Here is a 22,546-nt window from a genome sequence, read left to right on the forward strand (position 1 = left end):
AAAAATGATGCACATGTATCTGGCAGCCAACAACACGTCTGACTCAGTTCACATGTGAGGGAAGATGTTTGTTCTGAGTGTAGCTATGTATAGGGATGATTCTTTGCTTCATTGGATCCCCAAAAAATGATGCACATGTATGTGGCACCCAAGAACACGTCTAACTCAGTTCACATGTGAGGGAAGTTGTTTGTGCTGAGTGTAGCTATGTATAGGGATGATTCTTTGCTTCAATGGATCCCCAAAAAATGATGCACATGTATGTGGCAGCCAACAACACGTCTGAATCAGTTCACATGTGAGGGAAGATGTTTGTTCTGAGTGTAGCTATGTATAGGGATGATTCTTTGGTTCAATGGATCCACGAGTGGGGTTAATATTCACTTATTTTCCAGTCCATCCATGGGTTTAGATCACATCTGTTTTGCTCGAGGCAAACCAACATGTCTCACCTTTTTGGTCCAACCAGCTTCTCATTTTTTTAAAGCCTCCGTGCATGCAGGAAAGGTGTTTCAACACAAATTTATAAGTAGACCCTAATACTAAAATTCAGGTAATGTAGAGCTCATATACTCAGACATATAATTTATTTTAAAATTCTCGATAGCATTCTAATCTGCTATCATTAATATTATACTATTATTTGGACTACTAATTGCAAAATGAAGTTTTGATTGTACGCTATTTAGATGTGAACTAGAATATAACAAGTATTGCTGTTTTCTAATAAATACTCGTGCCTTGGAACATGTGATATTTCTTCATATAATTTAGTTCTTTGCTCCATCTAACCACTTGCTTTGAAATGTCAGCTATACACAAGTAACTCTAATAAGGTACATAAGCAATATAATTAGCAACTGATTTTGGATCGATCAATGAGAACGGTAAACGAAACTTGCAAAGCTGGGTATATCCCCAAACAGGAAAATATAGTTTATATATATGGTTGAATGGGACATCAAATATTTGTGCCTGACCCTGATTTAATAATATAAACCTACAACAATTCTTTTATAGATCAAATACAGGATCAAGACTAAACTTTGACGATCTTACAAGTATATAATGCCTTGGAGTGCCCTCCCTTGGAAAATTGTCGGTTGTAGAACTGGAAATTCCTAAAAGAATTTGAAGTACAACATTTAGCATTGACAGTGCCAACCATCCCAGAGTTTCTCCTGAACTTTGATCCAGTTACCTACAACATTCCACCGGCTCATGTATATGCAACATCTGCTGAAGATGTGTCCATGTCATTCAGCCCAAGCTCCTCGTTCTGCTCCCACGATCTTTCATACTCTTCAACTGCATAGACATTGATTGTAAACTTGGCAGATTTTTAAATGCTAACTGATCAAAGACATTTACACCAGACCAAAAGAGACAACCAAGCACACACGCAAGAAACCAATTCATGTATATTATTTTAAATACTTGGCATTATATTGACCGACATTCAGAGAAAATATTATCTTTAATGGTCAGTTTTAGTGATATCCGAAAATGTTTTAAAAACCTAGGTCCTATACACAATAGACAGAAGCAACGAAGTAAATCTACTTGTGAAACAAAAGTTTGAGACGATGATTATTCTTACACTTCAATTGTGTATCATCTTCAATAGTCTCAGTTGCTGGGGCAATGAATGAATTTGCAAGGGCATCATCCAGAATTAATGTCCAAGGTAATTCAACTTGAAGCAGCTGCAAGAAATTGCATAGCATTTAGGAATGGAAAGATCCATCATTGTAGATTATTTCGATAGTAAAAAGTGTGAATAATAGTATCTTGTCACAGGGTAATCATTTTGAAACTTGCAACTACACTGAGCAATATGTACAGTCAAGGAGATTCAGTAGCACGTTGAAATCAATCTTATATTGCTTAGAGACAACTTGTAAACTGATGAATGTAACATAGTGCACCAAAGTAACTAACTTATGGCACAAATTGGAGCTATATATGCATCTTCCCTATAAACGCTTTATCTAGGCACATCTAAAGAACCAATTAACAAAACTATTTAACGAACATCGTGAGGAGGATCAGAATAAACATGCAAAGGCTCCTGACCTAAATCAACCTTTCTAATTCAATTCTAGGCAGCTAACAATTACCAATCCAATGATTGCAACAACTAAAAATCATATGCATTTTTAGCAGGAAAATAAGAAAATGTCTAAAGAAAAACACTATCCTCTCCCATTGGTGAACAAAGAGGTGACCTGTTGATGCCTCTCAGACTCTCTAATGCTTCCGGCCCATGGCATTGGAATCAATGGTTGGTGATTGGAAAAGATGGGTAGCATAACTGTTGAGAGATTCCCAGGAACAAGCCTATCAACAGTAAAATAGTCGTAAAGTATCCACCAGTATTTTAAAGGCCTGAATGTGTGTGTGGGGCAGATAAAACATCCACCAGTATTCTAAAGGCCTGCATGTGCATATTTTTTTATCTTTCAAGTGCAATAGATACAAGCACTAATTTCTGAAATACTGATAATTACTTCTAATGATGTAGATCTTCTTTTACCAATTCCAGTTTATCATTAAGCAATTACCTAAAATACCAGGATTCGGATACGGATCCAAATCCGGATTCGCTAGACTTTTGAAAATCTAAGATCCAGATACAACAAGGATACATCAAGTACAAAAAAATATAATAATACTTTTAAATAAAAAAAATATAATATACAAGTTCTCCTGATGATGGATCCCGGTTGGGATTTGAAATGTTGGCAGGAAATGGTTCTTACTGTGGATTCTCCGGTAACTAAGTCGAATTTAATTATTATAGTATTTCAATGTACCCGATAGAAAATGTAACATTATAATATTTAATAGAAACATCAATCCAAAGCTAGTCTCTAAATAACATTATAATTAATTATGATAATCTCGAGTCTCATTCTAAGTTAAAAATATTTACACATTATGTTATGTTTCCATAATTACACATAATAACATTATAATTTAATTATATTTACACATTATGTTATATTTCTATAATCACACATAATAACATTATAATTTAATTACAATACTCGAGTTAATTAGAAATATAGCATAATATTCGAGTCTTATTAGGAACACCATTCTTTAATATCGCAAGCATTGAATATAATTACAATATAGCATAATTACAATACTCTCAAGCATTGAATATAATATCGCTGGATTTTCTTTCCTATCAAGGACGATGAGGAAGAAGTTGATGTTTTGTCCATGAACGGTTGCCGCCAAGTTACAAAGCTCACCTGCTGTCAAAGCTCTACAAAGTTGTGCCTTCACCATTGCAGCCAACTTACAAACCGTCACTGCCACTTCATTGTTCCTTGCGGCCAACTTAAAAACCATCACTATTCCTTCCTCCTCTGTTGTTGCTTCGTTGTTGTGGCCGACCAAGACAAGGCATAAAGACAAGACAAAACCTAAACTGTAAAAACCGGCTTTTAATTTTTGAAACCTGTCGATTTTTTGTGAAGGATCCATTTCTGGGCGTTCGGATACGTTTCCGAATTTCATGGATCCTCCAACTAAGGCGTAATTTTGTCGGTTCTAGCCGGATCTGGATCAGATACATGGATTCGTGGATCCTGTACCCTCGACCAACGAGTCTAGTAACTTAGGCAATTACACTTCAGAAATTCAACCATAAGTGCACAAGGACAGTAGAGATCATAGTGCACAAAGAGAACACAAGATTTACCCTCTTGGGGGTAAAACCCAGAAATCTTTTCCTTAGAGAAACTCATCAATTCAACAAGAGATACACCTAATACTACTAGTCAACTATGATGGTCAAACTGACAAAACAATGATATTGTCAAACCTAGTCAAACAAACTTCTTGTCAAGTCAATCTTCTGCACAACAAACTCGGCCCTATCTAATATGCTTATGGTGAAATTCAGCCTCCCAGAAGCTGCCCAAAAATTTGTCCATGTTGCTTAGAAATAGCTGACTAGAATATGCCCAAAATGTCACACGGGCGAAGTCGAAAGAGAGAAAGAGATATGCTTGAGATAATTTGTCCTTCTCCTTCGCTTGGATGCCCAAAATATCTCGTCTTTTGTCAGATCGAATAATGCCTTGTGGAGGAGGTCGAGTGTTCTATATATAATGATTTGCCTGTCCAAATGGGTGTCTCTTCACTAGGGCCGACTTGACAAGTTTGGAGACAAAAATTCAAAGTTTTCTCTATTGATACCGACATGAAGGACATGTCTTATATTAATTATTTCTAGTGCTAAACAATAAAAATGACATGAAGAATATGTCTTACATTTTCAATATATCTCAAAGGATAACACATTGATTATGAAGACCAACCATAGCTACAAAAATTTTGCACTCCCTCTTAGCTAGGGAGGTATTCATAATGACTAACTAGATGTTCTCATGTTGACAAATCATCAATATCAACATCATCCAATTACCATAACTTTGGTCAACAACTATGACACATGGTAAATCAATGACATCAACAAGTTACCATAATTTCGGCCAGTACCTTTGACCTATGGTGTATCCTCGCCATAATCCTGGTCGGTAGTCCTAACATATGGTATATCATTAGCATCAACTAGTTACCATAATTCTAGTCCTTCTGACACATGGTATATAGACTAATCTTGGTTCACTATCATTCCGACCAATATCTATGACACATGGTGAATCTCCAAAGGCCACACTCTACATGAGTAATTCCGAGCCTAATGCTAAATGATCTCACTTAACCTATCTGGAGAGTTTTGAGCCTGACACTGAAAGACACCTACTCAACTAAGTGCCTGGGCCTCTGGGACCATTCTTCCTAATTTTGGTCATCATACTTGACACAGGAAGAATGTTTGTCCTCTGCTGGACCATTCTCCCTAATTCAGGTCATACTTGACACATGGAGAATGTCTATCCTTAGTGCTATTTCATCAACACTTTCTCTCAGTGCAAGATGCATTCTTAACAAGTAGAAGCTTGTCCCTAAAGTATACAAACTTTGCTCTGGATAAAGGCTGTGTAAGAATATCAATGCTTCTCATCAATGGAGATGTACTGGAGCTTCATTGCTCCCTTCTGTAACATGTCATGGATGAAGTGGTACTTGATCTCGATGTGCTTCGACCTATAATGGAAAACTAGATTTTCTGTAAGCTTCACACAACTTTGATTAACATGCATCAAATAGCCCTGCGAGTAACTTCTGAAGCCACTCTACTTCACAACTTGCTAAACTGGCCGTAATATACTCTGCCTCGGCAATGCTGAGTGCAACATATGTTTGCTTCTTGCTCATCCACAAAATCATAGTGGAACCTGTTACCCACCACCTGTGGGTAGTGTATATAGGAGAAAAATGTTCTCCTAGATGGTCCTCAGCCAGCAGCCCCTTACAGCTACTAGTTAGCTCGGTGGGCCATTTTCTCCGCCACCTGAGCTAGCCATGTGGTCCATCGCTTATCTGTTATGAATGTAAGTTTGAAGGTGGGCCTAATGACCCCGAAGGTATGACTTTTCATTAGCTTAGTTGAGTAATTTTGTTTACTTTTCATGGACACTTTTGGGCATGGATTGGTGGGGGATTCGGCAGAAAGAGTGGGCTAGGTTTGTGCTCTTGTCTCTTCTACCTGATTTGGTGTTTAGCCTTGTATCCTAGTCCCACACGATCTCCTTGACTGGCCACTAGCTTTAGGGATGGCACTACATGAGAAATATCGATTTTGGTTGTGTGGTCCCGCTTCCCAACACCATATATATCGCCCCTTTCCACTCCTTTTCACCCCATTCATCATTTACCCCATTCATGTCCACATGTGCCTACTGGGTCCACATAGGGTCAGCCTCCCCTTCCCCTTACGCACACCTTTGGTCGGGTTTGGAGCGATGCCAAGGGTTGATGCCACTAAAAAGAAAAGAAAAAACATAATTTGGCCACTCTCAACAAGAAAATGTACCACAAGATGCCAAAGATGGTTGGGACATACAAATTTAGCACATGGTCAAATCCAAACATAAGCTCTACCCCTCATATATGGCCATCACCCTAGTTCCTATGGTCCCTAAATGAGCCCCCTCCACATTGAGGAACCCATGATTGTCACAACCCCTGGCGGACAATGAATTGCCCCACCTTAAAAGGGGTTAACTACTGCTATATGCCACACATCATGCTCTCATCCCTTGGAGCCTCGAACAGTGACGAAGAAAAATCAATAAAAGGCAAAAGGCATATGAAGAAGAGTGGAAAAACAAAGGTTGGGGTAACTTATGTACCACGATTTCTCCCTCCTACACTCATATACCCAAGTGTGCGATTCCCTCATTATAGTTACCCTTTGTCCCATCACATGTGGCATGGATCATTCCCTTGACCCCCACTCTGTTCCATTATCATGTCACTTGCCACCTTCCACTTGATGGTTGTACCATGGACATGTCACCCCCTTTAAAGGCGGAAACCACCCAAGAGGGTCCTTGGCTAACCCCCTTATTGGGCTTGGAGACACATGTACATGCCAGAGCCCACTATGGAACGACATGTCACCATGAAGTGCCTCATTGATTCCATGATTTGTAAACTCTTTTACTTGATTATTCTAATGATTTTTTGTATTGCAGGTGGGTTTTCATTTGGGGCTTGGTCTCCCTATATGGGGTCTTAGCCCTCCAAGAGGGCCACATGGGCACTTGTAGGGTGAGCGTTGAGAGCCATGGGCCTCCACCATAGCAGAAATTACTTCGTGGATCCCCAACATCGATCATTGATTGCTTGTGTTCCACCTTTTGGATGAGGATGATGGACTTGGTTCACTATGCCCATCTAACTCCATATTTGCACCATATACTTGGCAGATATTCCAGGGTCCACAGGATGTCTCCCACTGCAGAGGGAGTGTTACACAGTATTTTGTCATATCTCCTATTCACTTCCCATACCATATCCCGGAGTGCCAAAACATTGACTACTGTGCAGCATATCCATCATGATATACAGACCAAAACCTCCCTGAAGAATCAAAGGAAAACTTCCCTGAAACCATTTTGGAGAAGGTTGCCTAAAAACCTAATTTCTGGCACCAGCGCGTTTTGCTCTACTACCTGTCCATGCTAATGATAGGTTACTCAGTTATACACTCGCGCTGCTAGTGCGGGTTTTCATAGGAAAACTCGTGTTGAACCTCTTCTGGCAGGTTTTCCCAAACTGGAGGAGAAGCTTCGCTCACTAGAACCTTTGGGAACAACGAGCTGGATATTGGTTGTTGTTGATATGGTCGAGCTCTCTCATTTGGGCCTCTTGATCTTATCATCATGGGCTTTCCCCTTGAGATGTGGACCTTCCTCCCTCTTTTGTGGATCCCTAACTCCCTCTCCCTTCCTATAAATTCACTCCCTTCCATCCCCAAATGGTTGGTCATTGATTGCTACATCCCTATGCTAAGATTATGCTTACATGCTACCCATTCTAGCTTGGAGAAGGAGTGCTTGAAGAGTCTTTGCTTGGACTTGGACATCCACCAAAAGGAAGGTGCCAACACCAAGGCATAAGTTGTATGCTTCCCTTTATAGTTTCTTAATATATACATCAGATGTTCACTTTCCATAATTGCGTAAATGCTTAATGTTCCTTGATCTATTAAGTAGTTTATGTTTGATGTATGTTATATATGCTCTTGTATCTTGCATAGTACTTTGATCTTCCTTGCAGGAATCCGAACATAAAGAACAACTAAGGAGCGAGGCTTGGAGCGAAAGATTCAAAGCCATCTCCAAGGATCGAGTGATTAGCATCAGAACCATGTAGCTTTCTCCTTATTTCTACACTTGTCAAACATACGCTGGGAAAGTGTGTGTCAGATTGTTTGGTTTGTTGCTAGACCCACTCATTGGGCTAGAGGGATCGCCTCTGTCCGCAGAGGGGATTTGCCTTCACAACAAAATGGCGACTCTGCTGGGGAAGCTATAGCCTGTTCATCCTCCTTTCTCAACTAATCTCTTGATCAATTTGACTGACCATCGTGTTCTCAGTTAGTTTGGGTTGATATAGGTCTACACAATCACTAGTTGCTATCTTAGAGTGCTTAGTCTGGAGGTGTTTGTGAAATTCTTTTTTATTTTTTTCCTTTATACTTGCCCAAAGCGCTTTTTGATTTGACAGTCGCGCTGCCAGCGCGCTTTTTATTAAAACAATCACACTTATCCCTTGTTCAGCACCAATTTGGCCTTAACAGCTGCGTTGATCCCTAAGATTGGCAAAAATCTAGGGTTTCTCTGTCAAACCTTAGTTTGTCTGAGCCCCTGAGATCCTGTTTTGTCTTGCATGATTGGATTTTGTTGATGTTTTGATTGATTACCTCATTTTATTAGCATATCTTACTCCTTTGAACTTTCAAGTGTTTGAGTGCAATTGGATTGATTTTAGGGTTTATAGGTCGATTGGTTGTCACTTGTCGCTTGTGAGTGTCTTTGGATCTCTGATTTGATGAATGATCAAGTCTGTTCATCTAGTGAAATCACATGAAACATTGAATTACATTGCTTTCGATTTGTCTTGTGCAAAGTTGTTTTTCATGTGTATTAGGTCATCTTGCATTTGAAATCCATCTTTGTCATTTATCAAACATAGATCACATTGTTTGCATTGCAAACTGAAATAAGTATATTTCTTATCTATTTGAAAGAGAAAGTGAAAGACATTTTCATTGAGTGCTTTTGGATTTGGCGTTACTTTGATTGATGCCTTGTTTCCATTTAGGAGTATTTTGAATCAAAAACTTCGTTTTTTGCTTTAGTTGAAGCTTAGTTGCATGTAAACATCTAAAAATCAAAGAGCATCATATAAGTAAAGTGCATCTTTGAGAAGTGAAGATCATTTTTTGTTGTCAATAGATCGCATATTCATTAGTCAAAGTGAAGTTTAGTTTTTCTCTTGCATTTTGCGTCTAGAAAAGTTAGTGGAGGCATATTGTTTGATGCATTAATTTCTTGAACTCTCTTCCCTTGTTCGTATAGAATTCATTGAAATGAAAGGGTTGCATTCTAGGATTCAGGTGACATCGTTTGAGCCCGAAAATGAAACCTAATTCAAGAAAAACTTCAAAATTTATTGAATTAACCTAAGGAGCATTTGTAACTTAACGCAAACATTTAGAGGTCTAGGCTAGAGACGTGTTCTAGCGTCTATAAACCTAGCAGTTGTCGTTAATTGCCTACATTGTATCCTGGGGGTGAAATCTCGTTCCAGTATGGAAGTATATCGGAGGTTCTCCAATACTCTAGGGTATATCGGAGGCACTCTAGTATGGTAAGTATATCAGAACGCTCTCATCCAATGATTATGCGTTAAACAGTGCTAACACAGACTTGTGCTCCCCGTATCGTCAAGTATATATTGGGAGACACCACTAGGTTTATCCTTTAGCCATAGGTAATCGAGTCAGACGCCTTGTAAACATGATACACCGAACATAGCATTCAAGGAGATCAGTCATCGTACGTTAAGTCCTTGGTTTCGGCTAAGGTGTATATAGTTCACGGATACTTGGTAAACCCTCTTGCCTAGTACACCCTTTTTTATTTATTTCTTGTTTTTAAGTTCTAAAATTTAACTGCCCACGATAACATGACTTACCTATGCAGTTATCCTTGGCCTCATATTGCCTGATTAATAGTAAATTTTAATTGTAGGCTCAAATCAACCACCCCTTATTGTTTTTTAGAAAAGGTCATCGTGGCTGAACCACCAGGTTCACCTTACATTTCCCCTTCATCATCTAACACTGAAGGGTCATCACAAGGAGTTCATCCTGAGTTTTCACAGTCACGTGAAGCCCAAGGTCATCTCAAGAATCTGATCTAGAAACCCCTGAGAGTCCACAAAGGTTTGTTTTATTCCCTCTGAATCCGCTTTTTGATCCATTGGTTATATCTCCTCAACAACCTTATAGTCCATACAATAATCCTAGTATACCTTTGGATTTATCTCCACGACCATCTTGGATTCCTCCTCGCCAACTGTTTCCACCCATGGCTTCAGAAGGTGAGTTTCCAGCCTCTTCTCAAGGTCCTCTAGAAGTCTCAGCTACTCATACTCTTGGTGTTGACAATGATTCTGAATACGAATTTCCACCTGAAGGTTATCCATATGTGGGAAGTGTTGCACCTCCACCACCCCCTGAAAGCAGTGAGCCTTTATTTCCAGCTAGTTATACATATTTGGCTCAATTGGTTTCAGGTACTCCAAGTGCGTCTTCACTTTATCACAATCCCATTTGGTCATCGAGCACCATGCCTACTTCTGGTTCATTTGTTTCAAACGTGGCCTCTCAAATTCCTATAAAGACTGCAATTTGGTTAGTTCCTATACAACCGACAGTTACAGTTGGGGCAATTAATGTCCATATAAGTTCTCAAGCTCCTCCATTAAATGGACAATATATGCCACCACCTATCCCACCACATGGGGGACTACAACCACCTCCGCCTTATGTACCTCTTGTTTCGGGTGGAGCTTATATGAGTGCACCTCAAATTCACACTACCAGAGCTAGTCAAAATGTTGGCAGTGTACCTTATCCTGGTGAATCATCAATTCCATCTAGATCAGGCCAAATCTCGTATCAACAGCCTCTTTCGGCTCAGATACCCTACCAACAACCATACCCTCTGTATGGCTCTCAACAACCTCAGAATCCACCCATTACTCAACAAGAAGGTCCTGAAATGCATCGTGGTTCAAATCCCTCATTTGGGGCATTTGGTCAAATTCAAGCTGGAACTTATCAGTACCAACCTGGAACTCAGCAAATTCCATAAGGAACTTTCCAACAACAACAACCTTATGTACAGCAACAACCTTTTGTACAACAAGGACCTTATGCGCAACAAGGGCCTTACCAACAACCCTTGCAGCAGCAAAACCAACCCTTACATCAATAAGGTCAACCCTTGCAACCACAAGGTCAACCCCTACAACAGGAGGGTCAGTGGTTTTACCACCAGGGTCAACAATTGCAACAACAACCATATAATCCATATGCCTCGCAAGTTTTTTATCCACCTTATGGTTCTCAACGGCCTATGGCAGGTCAGTATCAACCTTACCCTGGTCAACCCACCCATGTGGGGGTAGAATCCACATTTGTATGGTTAGAACACACCTCAGTGGGGACAATATCAAGCTCCTTATGGTCAAAATCTGCCACTTTGGGGGCAGAACCCATACCAACAAGAATGGAATCCACAAGCTAGGCCTTATCAAAGGCCTCCCATGCCTTTCAACTCGCAATTGCCATTTTTAGCAACATTGGGACAGTCGGATGTGGTCCTTTACCATCAAATTTTTTTATTTAGGATGCATCTTCGATTATTTAGGATGCAATTCACTGCATCATAAATTTTTCCAAAAAATGGCTGCAAGAAAAAAATTCGAAAATGGCCTAACGAAAACAACACGCAATAAGGAACAAGCACACGGATGAGGTTAGGGAGCCAAGGTATACCCTTGCCTCAAGTTGTTGGTGCCACTAGCGCTTGCTAACACACATGTGGACCTGAGGGGACTGACTTGACTCCCAGTCCATCCCTGATGATTGGGGTGTCCCAGGTTAGGGAGTCGAGCTGTCGTGCCTCTCGTATGTGGTACCACACTCGACATGTGGACCAGAGGGGACAGCCTTGAACCCAAGCCCATATACCACATGGGTTGTCCCAGGTTAGGGAGCCATGCCACATTGCATCAGGGTAGTGGCTCCACCACATGGCTAAGATCATGGGTGGGCCTGATGGTGCGACCTACCCCCAGCCCAATCAGGGATAGATTGTCCCTCAACAGGGTATCATCGCTTTCATACCCTCAGTCTCGAGGTTAGGGAGCAAGGCTGCCTTGCCTGAGAAATAATGAGGCCACCGACGAAGGGTGGTCCCTCAGGGGACATCGAGGTCAATCTCCCAGCCCCTCTGACTCACTAATGATCCAATTCTTCATTCACCATATTGGCCTCCGGTTCCCACTAAGTTTCCTGGCGATTGTCTGAAATTCGAAGGAAAATCTAGAGAAGAAGACCCCCAGGCCCACGTTATGACTTACCATTTATGGTGTTCATCTAATTCCTAGGTTGATGACTCTATTCATCTACGTCTTTTTCAGCGCACCCTTATGGGTCCTGCCACGAAATGGTACATCGAGTTGCCTCGAGGTGCTTATCAAGACTTCAATTCTTTGGCAATGGCCTTCCTTACTCACTTCCAATTACCGGTTCGCTATGAAACTGGTACCCATATGCTTATGTCTTTGAAACAGAATACTGCTACCCACATCTCTGATCATATCCATGAATGGAGACATCAGTGTTGCCTTATCAAGTTTGATATACCTGATGAGTTGTTAATTGAATGGTTTACCAAATCATTCGTCAACAAAATTGTTGCAAACATAGCTATGGGAGGTTGTGTAACCAAAGATCAAGCCATTGCCCATGCCCAATATTTAGATTTGGTGTATTCTCAATTTGGCACGTTATATGATCTCTTGCCTGATGCTCTGAGACCATCTACAGATCCAACATCTTCTAAGCCTCCAAATGTACCATCGGTCGATGGTATTATTGGATCAGTGTCTCAAACTTCCAGTAAAGCTTCTTTGAAGCAAAAATCTGTTTCGAATTTTGCATCCAATCCTCCTTCGAAACCCTCTCCAAATCCTGGTAAAACTTCTAAGCTTAATGTCGTTCAGTCTACTGTGGCAAATAAAGCCTTCAAAGGTAAAAATAAAGGTAAAGAAAAAGCAAAATCTGATACCCCAAAACAAGATCCTCCAAAGTCATCTATTGATGATGCATCTAAACGTAAGCCTAAATATCCTTGCCTCATTTGTGAGGAAGATCACTATACCAAGGATTGTCCCTGTCATGCGGAAGTTAGTCGCTTGTTAAAAGGCACTCAAGGGACGTCGACTACACTGAAAGCATTGTTTTAAAAAATGACCAAGTGGACTCCGACTCGGTCGGGTCAGACCAAGCCAATGCCTGGCCGGGTCGGCTCGGTGGCCGAAACAGAATGGTTGGTCGGGTTGTTACCAAGCCAATCATTGACTCGGTCGACTCGGTAACAACTCGGCCAACTCGGTAATGACTTGGCCAGCGTAGTTACAACTTAGCCGACTCGGCTCTTTGACAAAAATCTTGAAGCACATTTGTCAAAAGTTGTTCTGCCTCTTACATATCAATGGTTGGGTTGTTGTTTATTGCATAGTTATAGCCCTAAAGTAATCTATCACTATGAGAAAGTTTTGATAATTACAAGGTCGAAGCATGGTTATCCTAGTGGCATGAACTAGAAAACTAAAACAATGCATTGAGCCATACAATGGTTTTAAAAAGGAAAACGTTCTAGCAATGGACTAATAAATACATATTTACCTCTGATTGTTCTCGAGCTTGACCAGAATTAAATCAAGGATTGTGAGACTTCATTAGGGGCAGAGAATTGGTATTATCGTTGTTGTAGTCTAGTGATTGTCCTTAAGCTGAGGCAAAAAAGAATCGTGGCAGTGGTGGCTAAGTATGGACTTTGTATTGGACAGTGCACTAGGTGCCATTTTGATATAATGGATATATTCATGAGCCTACTTTGATCATAGGTTGTCTTCTCTCTATATTCTAAAGCTTTGTGTTTGGAAACATGAATGAAAATCTTTAAAATTATGTTTTTTATAAAAAAATAAATATTTAATGTATTTTTACAACGACCGAGTCATTGAAATCAAACCAACCGAGTCGATACCGAGTCGGAATTGGAGTCGGAGCCAATCCTCCGTCGTTTCCTAACCGGTGTCTGAGTTTTAAAACATTGACTGAAAGAACCTTTCCCATCACAGCAGAACCAATTGGTAGAACAACCGCAATCTTCCACATCTTCGGGTTCTCAGGTTTACATGAGTGGAACAGTGTCTATTTATGTTGCCCCCCGGTCAAAAGATTATTAAACTCCTCAAAAACAGACTGTGGAGAAAGAAGTTATTGATACACCTACTTCTACTCTGCCCAATTCTGGTCCTCTTCATATTGAGAGACCTAGTAATGACTTTGTTACCTGACCGCCTCCCACGGGTTCCTTCAGAAATCATCTTACAATCTGAATGCACGAGCTACCCAACATCACAATATTGTTGAGGATTTGGCTCAAGCGCCTTCAACGATGTCTGCCTTGGAAGTTCTCCAAACTTGTCCAACGCAGCGAAAAGTGTTACTATCTGCTATAGGAAGAATTGACCCTACAAATTCAAATTTGATTACTTTTGACTTGGAAAACCATGTTCCTTGATTTCCCCATCAACTTGCATTTTGATCCAAGTCATTATAAAAGGGAAGACGATTCATCGAACTGTGATTGATGAGGGTGCTTCCACCTGCATCATGTATGTTTCATGCTAGAAAGTTATAGGTTCTCCGCCTCTCAACCAGCCTCTAAATACCTTAGAAGCCTTTGATGGCAGAGGATCTCGTCCTTATGGTATTCTCACGAGTTTGCCCATCAAGTTGGAAGGGAAAACTATTGAATTGGAAGTAGAAATCGTTGATGCAAGTTTGAATTATAACCTTCTACTTGGACGAAGCGAGACTCATACTATGTTTTGCGTGGTTTCTTCTTTGTTCTGTGTGCTCATTTTCCTCATGAAGGGAAGATAATCACCGTTGATCAATTAGCCTTTTTCTCTTCTGATTTTTCGAATGGCAACGTGCCATATGTGGGAAATACTGACATTCCTTATGAGAGCATTGGGGCGGGTCTTTTTAAAGACTCTGCTATTATGGGAACTTTTTCCCTCCCACCTCCTCATGTCGCTTATGTCAACATGATCTCTACTTCTTACGATCCTTGGGTCATTCCTTCTCCCAATCAAGTTGACTTTTGGCGATGTTATGTAGCTCAGCCTAGTAGAACAAGCTTATCAAGTTGTTGTTTTGGCTTCAACAACCGCTTCTGAAAGTCATAGTATACTCTTAGTATGCATCTAGACGTGTATTCACAGTCCCCTTGGCTTTGTTGATTTGGGGTAGCTTCGGATGTGCTCTAGCCACGAAATTTGGTGGAGAGGTTGGGGCACAGGAGATCTCCAATAGCCAGAAAGGGTTTGGGCGATTCTAAACAAATCAGGAGATATTAAAATAATTAATATTTTTAATGGAGTCCCTAGGTCTAAACTTTGGAAAAACAAAATATTAATGTGTATTAATATGAATCAATGTTAGAATGGTCCAAAAGACATGGATCAAGCCAGATCTAATCTTAGCCATTGATTAGGGACTTAGTCTCGACCGCTGAGATGTCAACAGGAAAAGTATAAGAGGAGTCTTGAGGGTCGCTTGGAGAATACACCAGATGATCAGTCATTCTATTCTCTAGAGCGGGGTTTGCTGAGAGAGATAGAATTAGTGATCGGGAGAGCAGCTGAGGGGCATTGATTACAGAGAAACAGAGAAGGCAAAGATTGTGTCGAGAGAGCAGTGCAGCAGCCAAGGAGGGTGACACAGAGCCAACAAGGGCTCACGCAGGGCCACGCAAAGGCAGCCAAGTGATGTGCAGAGCACCCGAGGGGCCAACACAGCTGACGCAGAGGCTCCCAGAGCTGACATAGGGCCTCCTGGGGCTGACGCAGGACCAGCGTGAGACAGAGAAGGGCTGACGCAGTCCAAATTAGGCAGACGGTGGGGTTGCAGGTGCAGTTTTGTGCTAAGGTGCTGCCGAAGGGGTTTTCTGGGGTTTTAGCCAGCAGATTTCTCTCAAACTGTGAGGTATAGCTGCCAAGGAAATTCTCTGTTGGGTAGGCCAGTTTCAACCAATGTTGCACGAAGCGGGAGCGAAGCGGAAGCGTTTTTTGGAAGCGGGGACGCCGAAGCGTCATTTTCCAAAAATCTAGGAAGCGAAGCATCCGCGGAAGCGTCTGCTATATATATATATATATATATTATATTTTTTTGCATTTATACTCAAAACAAACATCCCAAATACCAAATTAATTGTAGAAGACATGAAAACATGCATATTTTTGCATAAATCAAGATAGATATAACATCCATTGTACATTAATGATCTAGAATCTAGATTCTTCTCCTCTTGTCTAGCCTTTGCCTCTACCTCGATTGTCTAGGGATATTAGTCAACATTGCCCAATTTTGATCAAACTACCTAATTCAAGACTTAAAATATGGTAGAAAAAGCTTAACATGTTTGATCGATGATTTTGACTTGATTGAAAGGTAATTTTTTGCTAAGGGCGTGCCGCGTGACAAAGGAGTTCAACAATTAACACCACCAACACCAGGGTACATACAGGGCTTGGTGCTCTTGATTAAATGCTAATCGCATACCTTCATACTTGATATAATCTAATGAAATGCCACAATCCCATTGATCCTGAATACCTGAAAACTGTTAAGTCTGCTGAATTTTGAATAGGATATGAAATTCTATTTTCTCCATATGAAGTCCAATGAGGCTGGAACCACTCTCAAACATTCTGATTCATTTCATGGTAATGTTAAAAATTTAAGTAAAAGGATGAAAATGAAAAATAAAGGAGAATGTCACTTTTACTTTAAGAATTTAACATTACCATGAGGGAGCATCTGCTATATTTATATTTTTTTTTGCTTTCATTTGTCACCCTAACCCAAGGTGGACCCACCCCCAACAAGCAAACTCACCTAAAATTTAAAAAAAAATTGAAAAAAAAACGATTTTCTAAATGCTTTTCCAGAAGCTTTTCTGGAAGCGTACGGAAGCGTCTAGGAAGCGTCTGGGAAGTGCCTGGGAAGCGCCTGGGAAGCGTCGTACGAAGCGCGCTTCGGCGCTTCGGAAGCGCCAGCGCTTCCAAATTTCCAGGAAGCGTCTAAAAGTTTCGGAAGCGCGCTTCCGGCCAAGTTTCCTAGGCGCTTCCGTACGGGACGCGCTTCGGGGCTTGGAACCGGGGGGGGGGGGGGGGGGGGGGGGGGCGCTTCGTGCAACACTGGTTTCAACACCCAGATTGTACTCTGATATTGCTTAATAAGAAAACCTCATATAGTTACACCATTTTTCCCGCATTGGGTTTTTCCGGGGACATTGGTCCAAAAATAATGGTGTCATGTGGTGTGTTTGTTCATGTTTCTTTTAGTTTTTGATTTGTAATATGTTGAGCATGCACTGGTGTTTATTTTCAATATTTACTTTGTAAATAACTTGTTAAAGAAAAATAACAAGTAGGTAGGAATAAATCAGAAAAAGTGCATGAAGGGTTTCTAAACTAAGTAAAATTAGAAACTTCAACATGGTATTAGAGTGTGATTGCAGATCACGGGAGGACTAAAAGACATCAGCCGAGTGGAGAAATAGCAGTAGGAAACAGTTGTCCTGAGGTGACAAAAGTTGTTTCTAGCAGCGCAAAAGCTAAGGAGTGTGACGTAGAGCCAGCTAGAGTCACGCAATAGAACCTGGGAGTTGTGCAGAGCCTCAGAGAGGCCAGCATTGTTGACGCAGAGGGCCAGAGGGCTGACGCAGGGCATCCCAAGGTTGACGCATACCGATCTGGGGTGACGCAGAGCCAGCGTGAGGCAGAGAGGGGTTGACACAGTTCACAAAGAGGCAGTTGCTGGAGTCTAGAAGGCTGCAGAAATATTGCAGAGTGGAGCTGGTGAGGTACTGTAGTCAGAACAGTACTTGACCGAGCAGGGCCAGAGGAGTTGTTGGGTTTCTAGCCGAGGAACCTAGATCAGTAGTGCAGTTGCACAAGACGATCAGAGTAGGGGGCATCTCGACAAGCGACAGAAGGATTTTCAAGAGGGAAATCAGGACCCAGAGGGAGTCCAAAAGAGAACTTCCAAACGGGAAGTAGAGACTCAGAGAAGTCGAACAGAGAACTTCCAAGAGGGAAGTAGAGGAGCATCATGGCACTACGGAGTAAGAGACTAGGATAGATTGGACGGAGCATCGAACTTCGCAATCTGGAAGGCCAGAATCTTATCAGTGCTTGACAGGAATCGTGTCAAGAACTTCACCTTGAAGGTTATAGCTATCCCAGTCGACCCCAATGATAACGACAAGTACAAAGAGGCGATGGCGAGGGCCAAGTGCATTATCCTTGACAGGGTCAAGGATCATGTGGTACCACATATAGCCGAGAAGGAAACGGCAGTTGAGATGTGGGAGGCTCTCAAGAACCTGTACCAGCATACTTTTGTGCAGAAAAGAATGCTGCTCGAGAACCAAATGAGGTCGTATCAGATGAAGAAGGGTCAATCTATTGACACCTTCCTCGGAGGACTGAATGAGATCAAAGACCAGTTGACTGCTATAGGAGTGACACCATATCAGGAGTTGATGGTGACGACAACCCTGAATGTTGTCTCAGAAGATTGGAAAGTGTTTGTCCAGAGTATCCTGGGCAGAGGGACTCTCCTACCTTGGGACAAGATGTGGGCAGCTCTTCGCCAGGAAGAGATTAGACGGTAGTTGAAGACAGGTAGCAGCAACAAAGGGATCAAGGTCAAGCAGGAGGAGGAGGATGTGGCCCTAACATCTGAGGGAAAGCAGGAGAAGCGGAAGAAGAAAGATCTCTCCAAGATCAAGTGCTTCCACTGTGGGGAGGTGGGTCATTATGCGACCCAGTGCCCAAGGAAGAAGAGTAAGGGACAGTCTTCTGAGACTAAGGCAGCGCCAACACAGGCAGAGAAGGAAGTTTTGACAGCCGATGACTGTGCCATGAGTGCACACGCACCACTTGAGCGGAAGTGGGGAGAGGTCGAGTTGTAGTTAGGTGGACTACAGGGGATGAGGGGCAGGATACTTGAGGTACCCAACCTCTTGGATTAGACCTTGCTACCGGAGCCCCGTCGAGGAGTAGCAGGACTGGCTGAGGTGGGTAGAGACGGATGTGAATGGAGCGACAGAGGGAGCTACATTGCAGGAGTCCCAAGACAGCGCAGAGCCAGCAGGCTGCAGCAGTGCGAGAGGCACAGGAGTGTTGCACCAATGCAGGAAGGCATAGAGAGGTGTGCAACAGTGAGAGATGCAAGGAGTTGTTACAATAGTGCAGAGGTCAAAGAGGGAGCACTTGTCAGCAGCAGAGGGAGTTTCAGCATCAGTGGGTGTTTCTAGCCCAACAGGGAGGTTAGTTGGGAGATCAGTTACTTCTCAGTAACTGAGTTGCAGTGCGGCAGTGGGCAGCACGATGCAGCATGATGAGAGGAGGTGCAGTGTAGATGCAATGTTCGGAGAAAGGACTAGCAACAACACGGATGCAGACGGAGCTGTCGTACAGATGCAGTAATGGCAGTGGCAGAACCATGGGCAGCAGTACAGGAGGTAGCAGTGCAGAGGATGTCAGGCAAGAAGGCCTAGCATCAGCATAAGTACCGATGCCGGATGATCAGAGTAATACTCAATGAGGAGTATTGGTAGAGCACACTCCTCGCTAAGAGGGAGTGTTGATTTGGGGAAGCTTCGGATGTGCTCTAGCCATGAAATTTGGTGGAGAGGTTGGGGCACATGAGATCTCCAATACCCAGAAAGGGGTTAGGCGATTCTAAACAGATCAGGAGATATTAAAATAATTAATATTTTTAATGGAGTCCCTAAGTCTAAACTTATGAAAAATAAAATATTAATGTGTATTAATATGAATCAGTGTTAGAATGGTCCAAAAGACATGGATCAAGCCAGATCTAATCTTAGCCGTTGATTAGGAACTTAATCTCGACCGTTGAGATGTCAACAAGAAAAGTATAAGAGGAGACTTGAGGGTCACTTGGAGAATACACCAAATGATTAGTCATTCTATTCTCTAGAGCGGGCTTTACTAAGAGAGATAGAATCAGTGATTGGGAGAGCAGCTGAGGGGCATTGAGTACAGAGAAGGCAGAGATTGTGCTGGGAGAGCAGCGCAACAGCCAAGCAGGGTGATGCATAGCCAACAAGGGCTCACGCAGGGCCATGCAGAGGCAGCCAAGTATTGTGCAGAGCACTAGAGGGGCCAGTGCGACTCACGCAGGGCCATGCAGAGGCAGCCAAGTATTGTGCAGAGCACCAGAGGGGCCAGTGCAGCTGACGCAGGGGCTCCCAGAGCTGACGCAGGGCCTCCTGGGGCTAACGTGGGCCTAGAAAGGCTGACGCAGGGCCAGCGTGAGACAGGGAAGGGCTGACGCAGTCCATATTGGGCAAACTGTGGGGTTGCAGGTGCAGTTTTGTGCTCAGCTGCCAGAAAGGTTTTTCGGGGTTTCAGCCAGGAGATTTCTCTCAAACTGTGAGGTATAGTTGCCAAGGAAATTCTCTGTTGAGTAGGCTAGTTTCAGCACTCAGGTTGTACTCTGATATTGCTTAATAAGAAAACCCTCAGATAGTTGCACTGGTTTTCCCGCATTGGGTTTTTCCGAGGACATTGGTCCAAAATAATGTTGTCATGTGGTGTGTTTGTTCTTGTTTCTTTTAGTTGTTGATCTATAATATGTTGAGCATGCACTGGTGTTTATTTTCAATATTTACTTTGTAAATAACTTGTTAAAGAAAAATAACAAGTAGGTAGGAATAAATCAGAAAAAGTGCATGAAGGGTTTCTAAACTAAGTAAACTTAGAAACTTCAACAGGCTTGGTTCTTGGGATTCTCCCGATCCCTTGAACGAGACATTCCCCACTGACGAGAGTATCACCGAGGTTATGTCTCTTGAGGAAACTCCCTGGAATGATGTTCATCATCATTCCTCGTTTCTCCCAAGTCTTGGAGCGATTTCATCACGTCTGGATACCTTTGTTTCCCGTACGCTCACACATCCGCTTCAAACACCCCTATTGGTGCATGAAGTTTTGTCTAAGGGAACCATAGGGAACATTTTGGCTACCTCGCCCATTGACATTTCGGTCCAATCTGAGATTGTCTAAATCTTTCAACTAGGGGCGATCCGACTAAAGATTTTGATTCCAGTGGGGACAGCTATGATCATGGTAGCTGCGGTAGAGTGAGCACGCGTATCAATGTCTGAGCCCACAGTAAACATATGATGAGCCCGAACAGGAAATCCAGGAACACCAATACTGATCATGGCATAAACCATGCCTGGATACCCGAATACCGGTTTTCCCGAAAAAGTCGATACGATATGACTAATGATACCGAATCCGGGCAGAATGGGAATATACACCTCTGGAATCTTTTTCTCTTAATGAAATTAAGGTTTTCTTGCATTCTTTTATGAGATCTTCTCGTCGAGCTTTTACTGTTCGCCCATTATCGCAATGGAGCATTCATCCTATCACTCATAACCCTCAACTCGCCCGGGGGGCATGGGGGCATTGTCATTTATGTGTGTCATTCCACTATTTGGTCGAGTCAATGCTTACATGTCATGCCGACGGTGAAACTCCGGTTTTATTCTCTATTGATCAATTACCCAAGTTCGTAAATGGGCTCCATCTGAACATTTTCACACATTTTTCGTGTAAATACTTATGTACATTAGTGTGTTTTAACTTTTCATTAGTGTGCAGTGTGATTTTGGTGTGTTAGTTTGCTTTTGCAAATCTTTTCCTCTGCTTACCTCATGCTCTACTTGGTTTGCAGATGTCATCCAACCATTACGTCGGTTTTGCTGATGCTGCTTGTCATAGTACACGGAATCTATCTTTCGCTGCATGGGCAATCTATTACCCTAATGGTGAGTTAGTTAATTTGCAAGGTATATGTTTAGTTCGGACGACTAATAACATTGCCAAATATAGTGCGGTCATCAAACATTTGTCAGAAGCTACTGCTCTTGGCATTAGAGAGTTAATCGTAAAACTTGATTTGTAGCTCATTGTGCTACAACTTAATGGACAATATTCAATTAGAAACCCTCAAATTTTGAGAATGTATTTGTGAGTTCGTTTATTGAAATGATAATTTGATTTTATTACTTAGCATCACATTCCATTACGCATGAACACGTTAACAGAGGCATTGGCTAATTATATTTTAGATAGACATTTGCGAACTTGTAAATCATAAAACATCATATATCAAATATGGTAAAAAGGAAAACATGTATATGTATATATATATATATATATATATATATATATATATATATATATATAGCGAGTGTTTGCAAAAGAGTTTGCTACATCAAAATAACAAAATTTGTGTTCCGATACACATGGATTTATAAGCCTATATAGTGGAGAAAGTAAATTAGGAATTCGTTATTTGCTCACATGGTGCTCATGATAGCACGAGACAGCCCTAATGACTCAACCCAGCAGCCGACGCAGTCTAGCAGATACCCCTACAGTGTGCCTCTGGTAGCGTAATGGCACCTCATTGATCAAGGCATACTCAGGAATCCCCCTGGTTAAAGCTTCCAGGTTGCGCTCTACCTCGACGATAGGATTTGTTCCCTCCACATATGGAGGAGCATCCTCAATCTGGCGTGCCACTCACCTAGCTATTGGAGAAACCCCTGGAGGTCTCTCTGGTCCAACATCTACACGACATTATAAGTCAAATATCAGTACACAAAAAAATGATAAAAACTTC

The 22,546-nt window shown here is 41.9% G+C and overlaps 1 protein-coding gene across 1 annotated transcript in view; it reads right to left on the reverse strand.

Moving 5' to 3' along the window:
- Window positions 1–913: 913 nt before the first annotated feature.
- Window positions 914–22,546, reverse strand: part of LOC149261057 (uncharacterized) — a 180,720-nt gene continuing 159,087 nt past the window's right edge. Inside the window, exons 8-9 of the mRNA XM_089367495.1 lie at window positions 1,601–1,706; window positions 914–1,308 (exon numbers count right to left, since the gene is read on the reverse strand). Of these exons, the coding sequence (XP_089223621.1) occupies window positions 1,220–1,308; window positions 1,601–1,706 (195 nt within the window). The 3' untranslated portion in view covers window positions 914–1,219. The remainder of the gene's footprint in view (window positions 1,309–1,600; window positions 1,707–22,546) is intronic.

Source organism: Pinus tabuliformis, chromosome 6, assembly GCF_031772625.1.
Source record: "Pinus tabuliformis cultivar Carrire ecotype Pingquan chromosome 6, CPIR1, whole genome shotgun sequence".
Lineage (NCBI taxonomy): Eukaryota > Viridiplantae > Streptophyta > Pinopsida > Pinales > Pinaceae > Pinus > Pinus tabuliformis.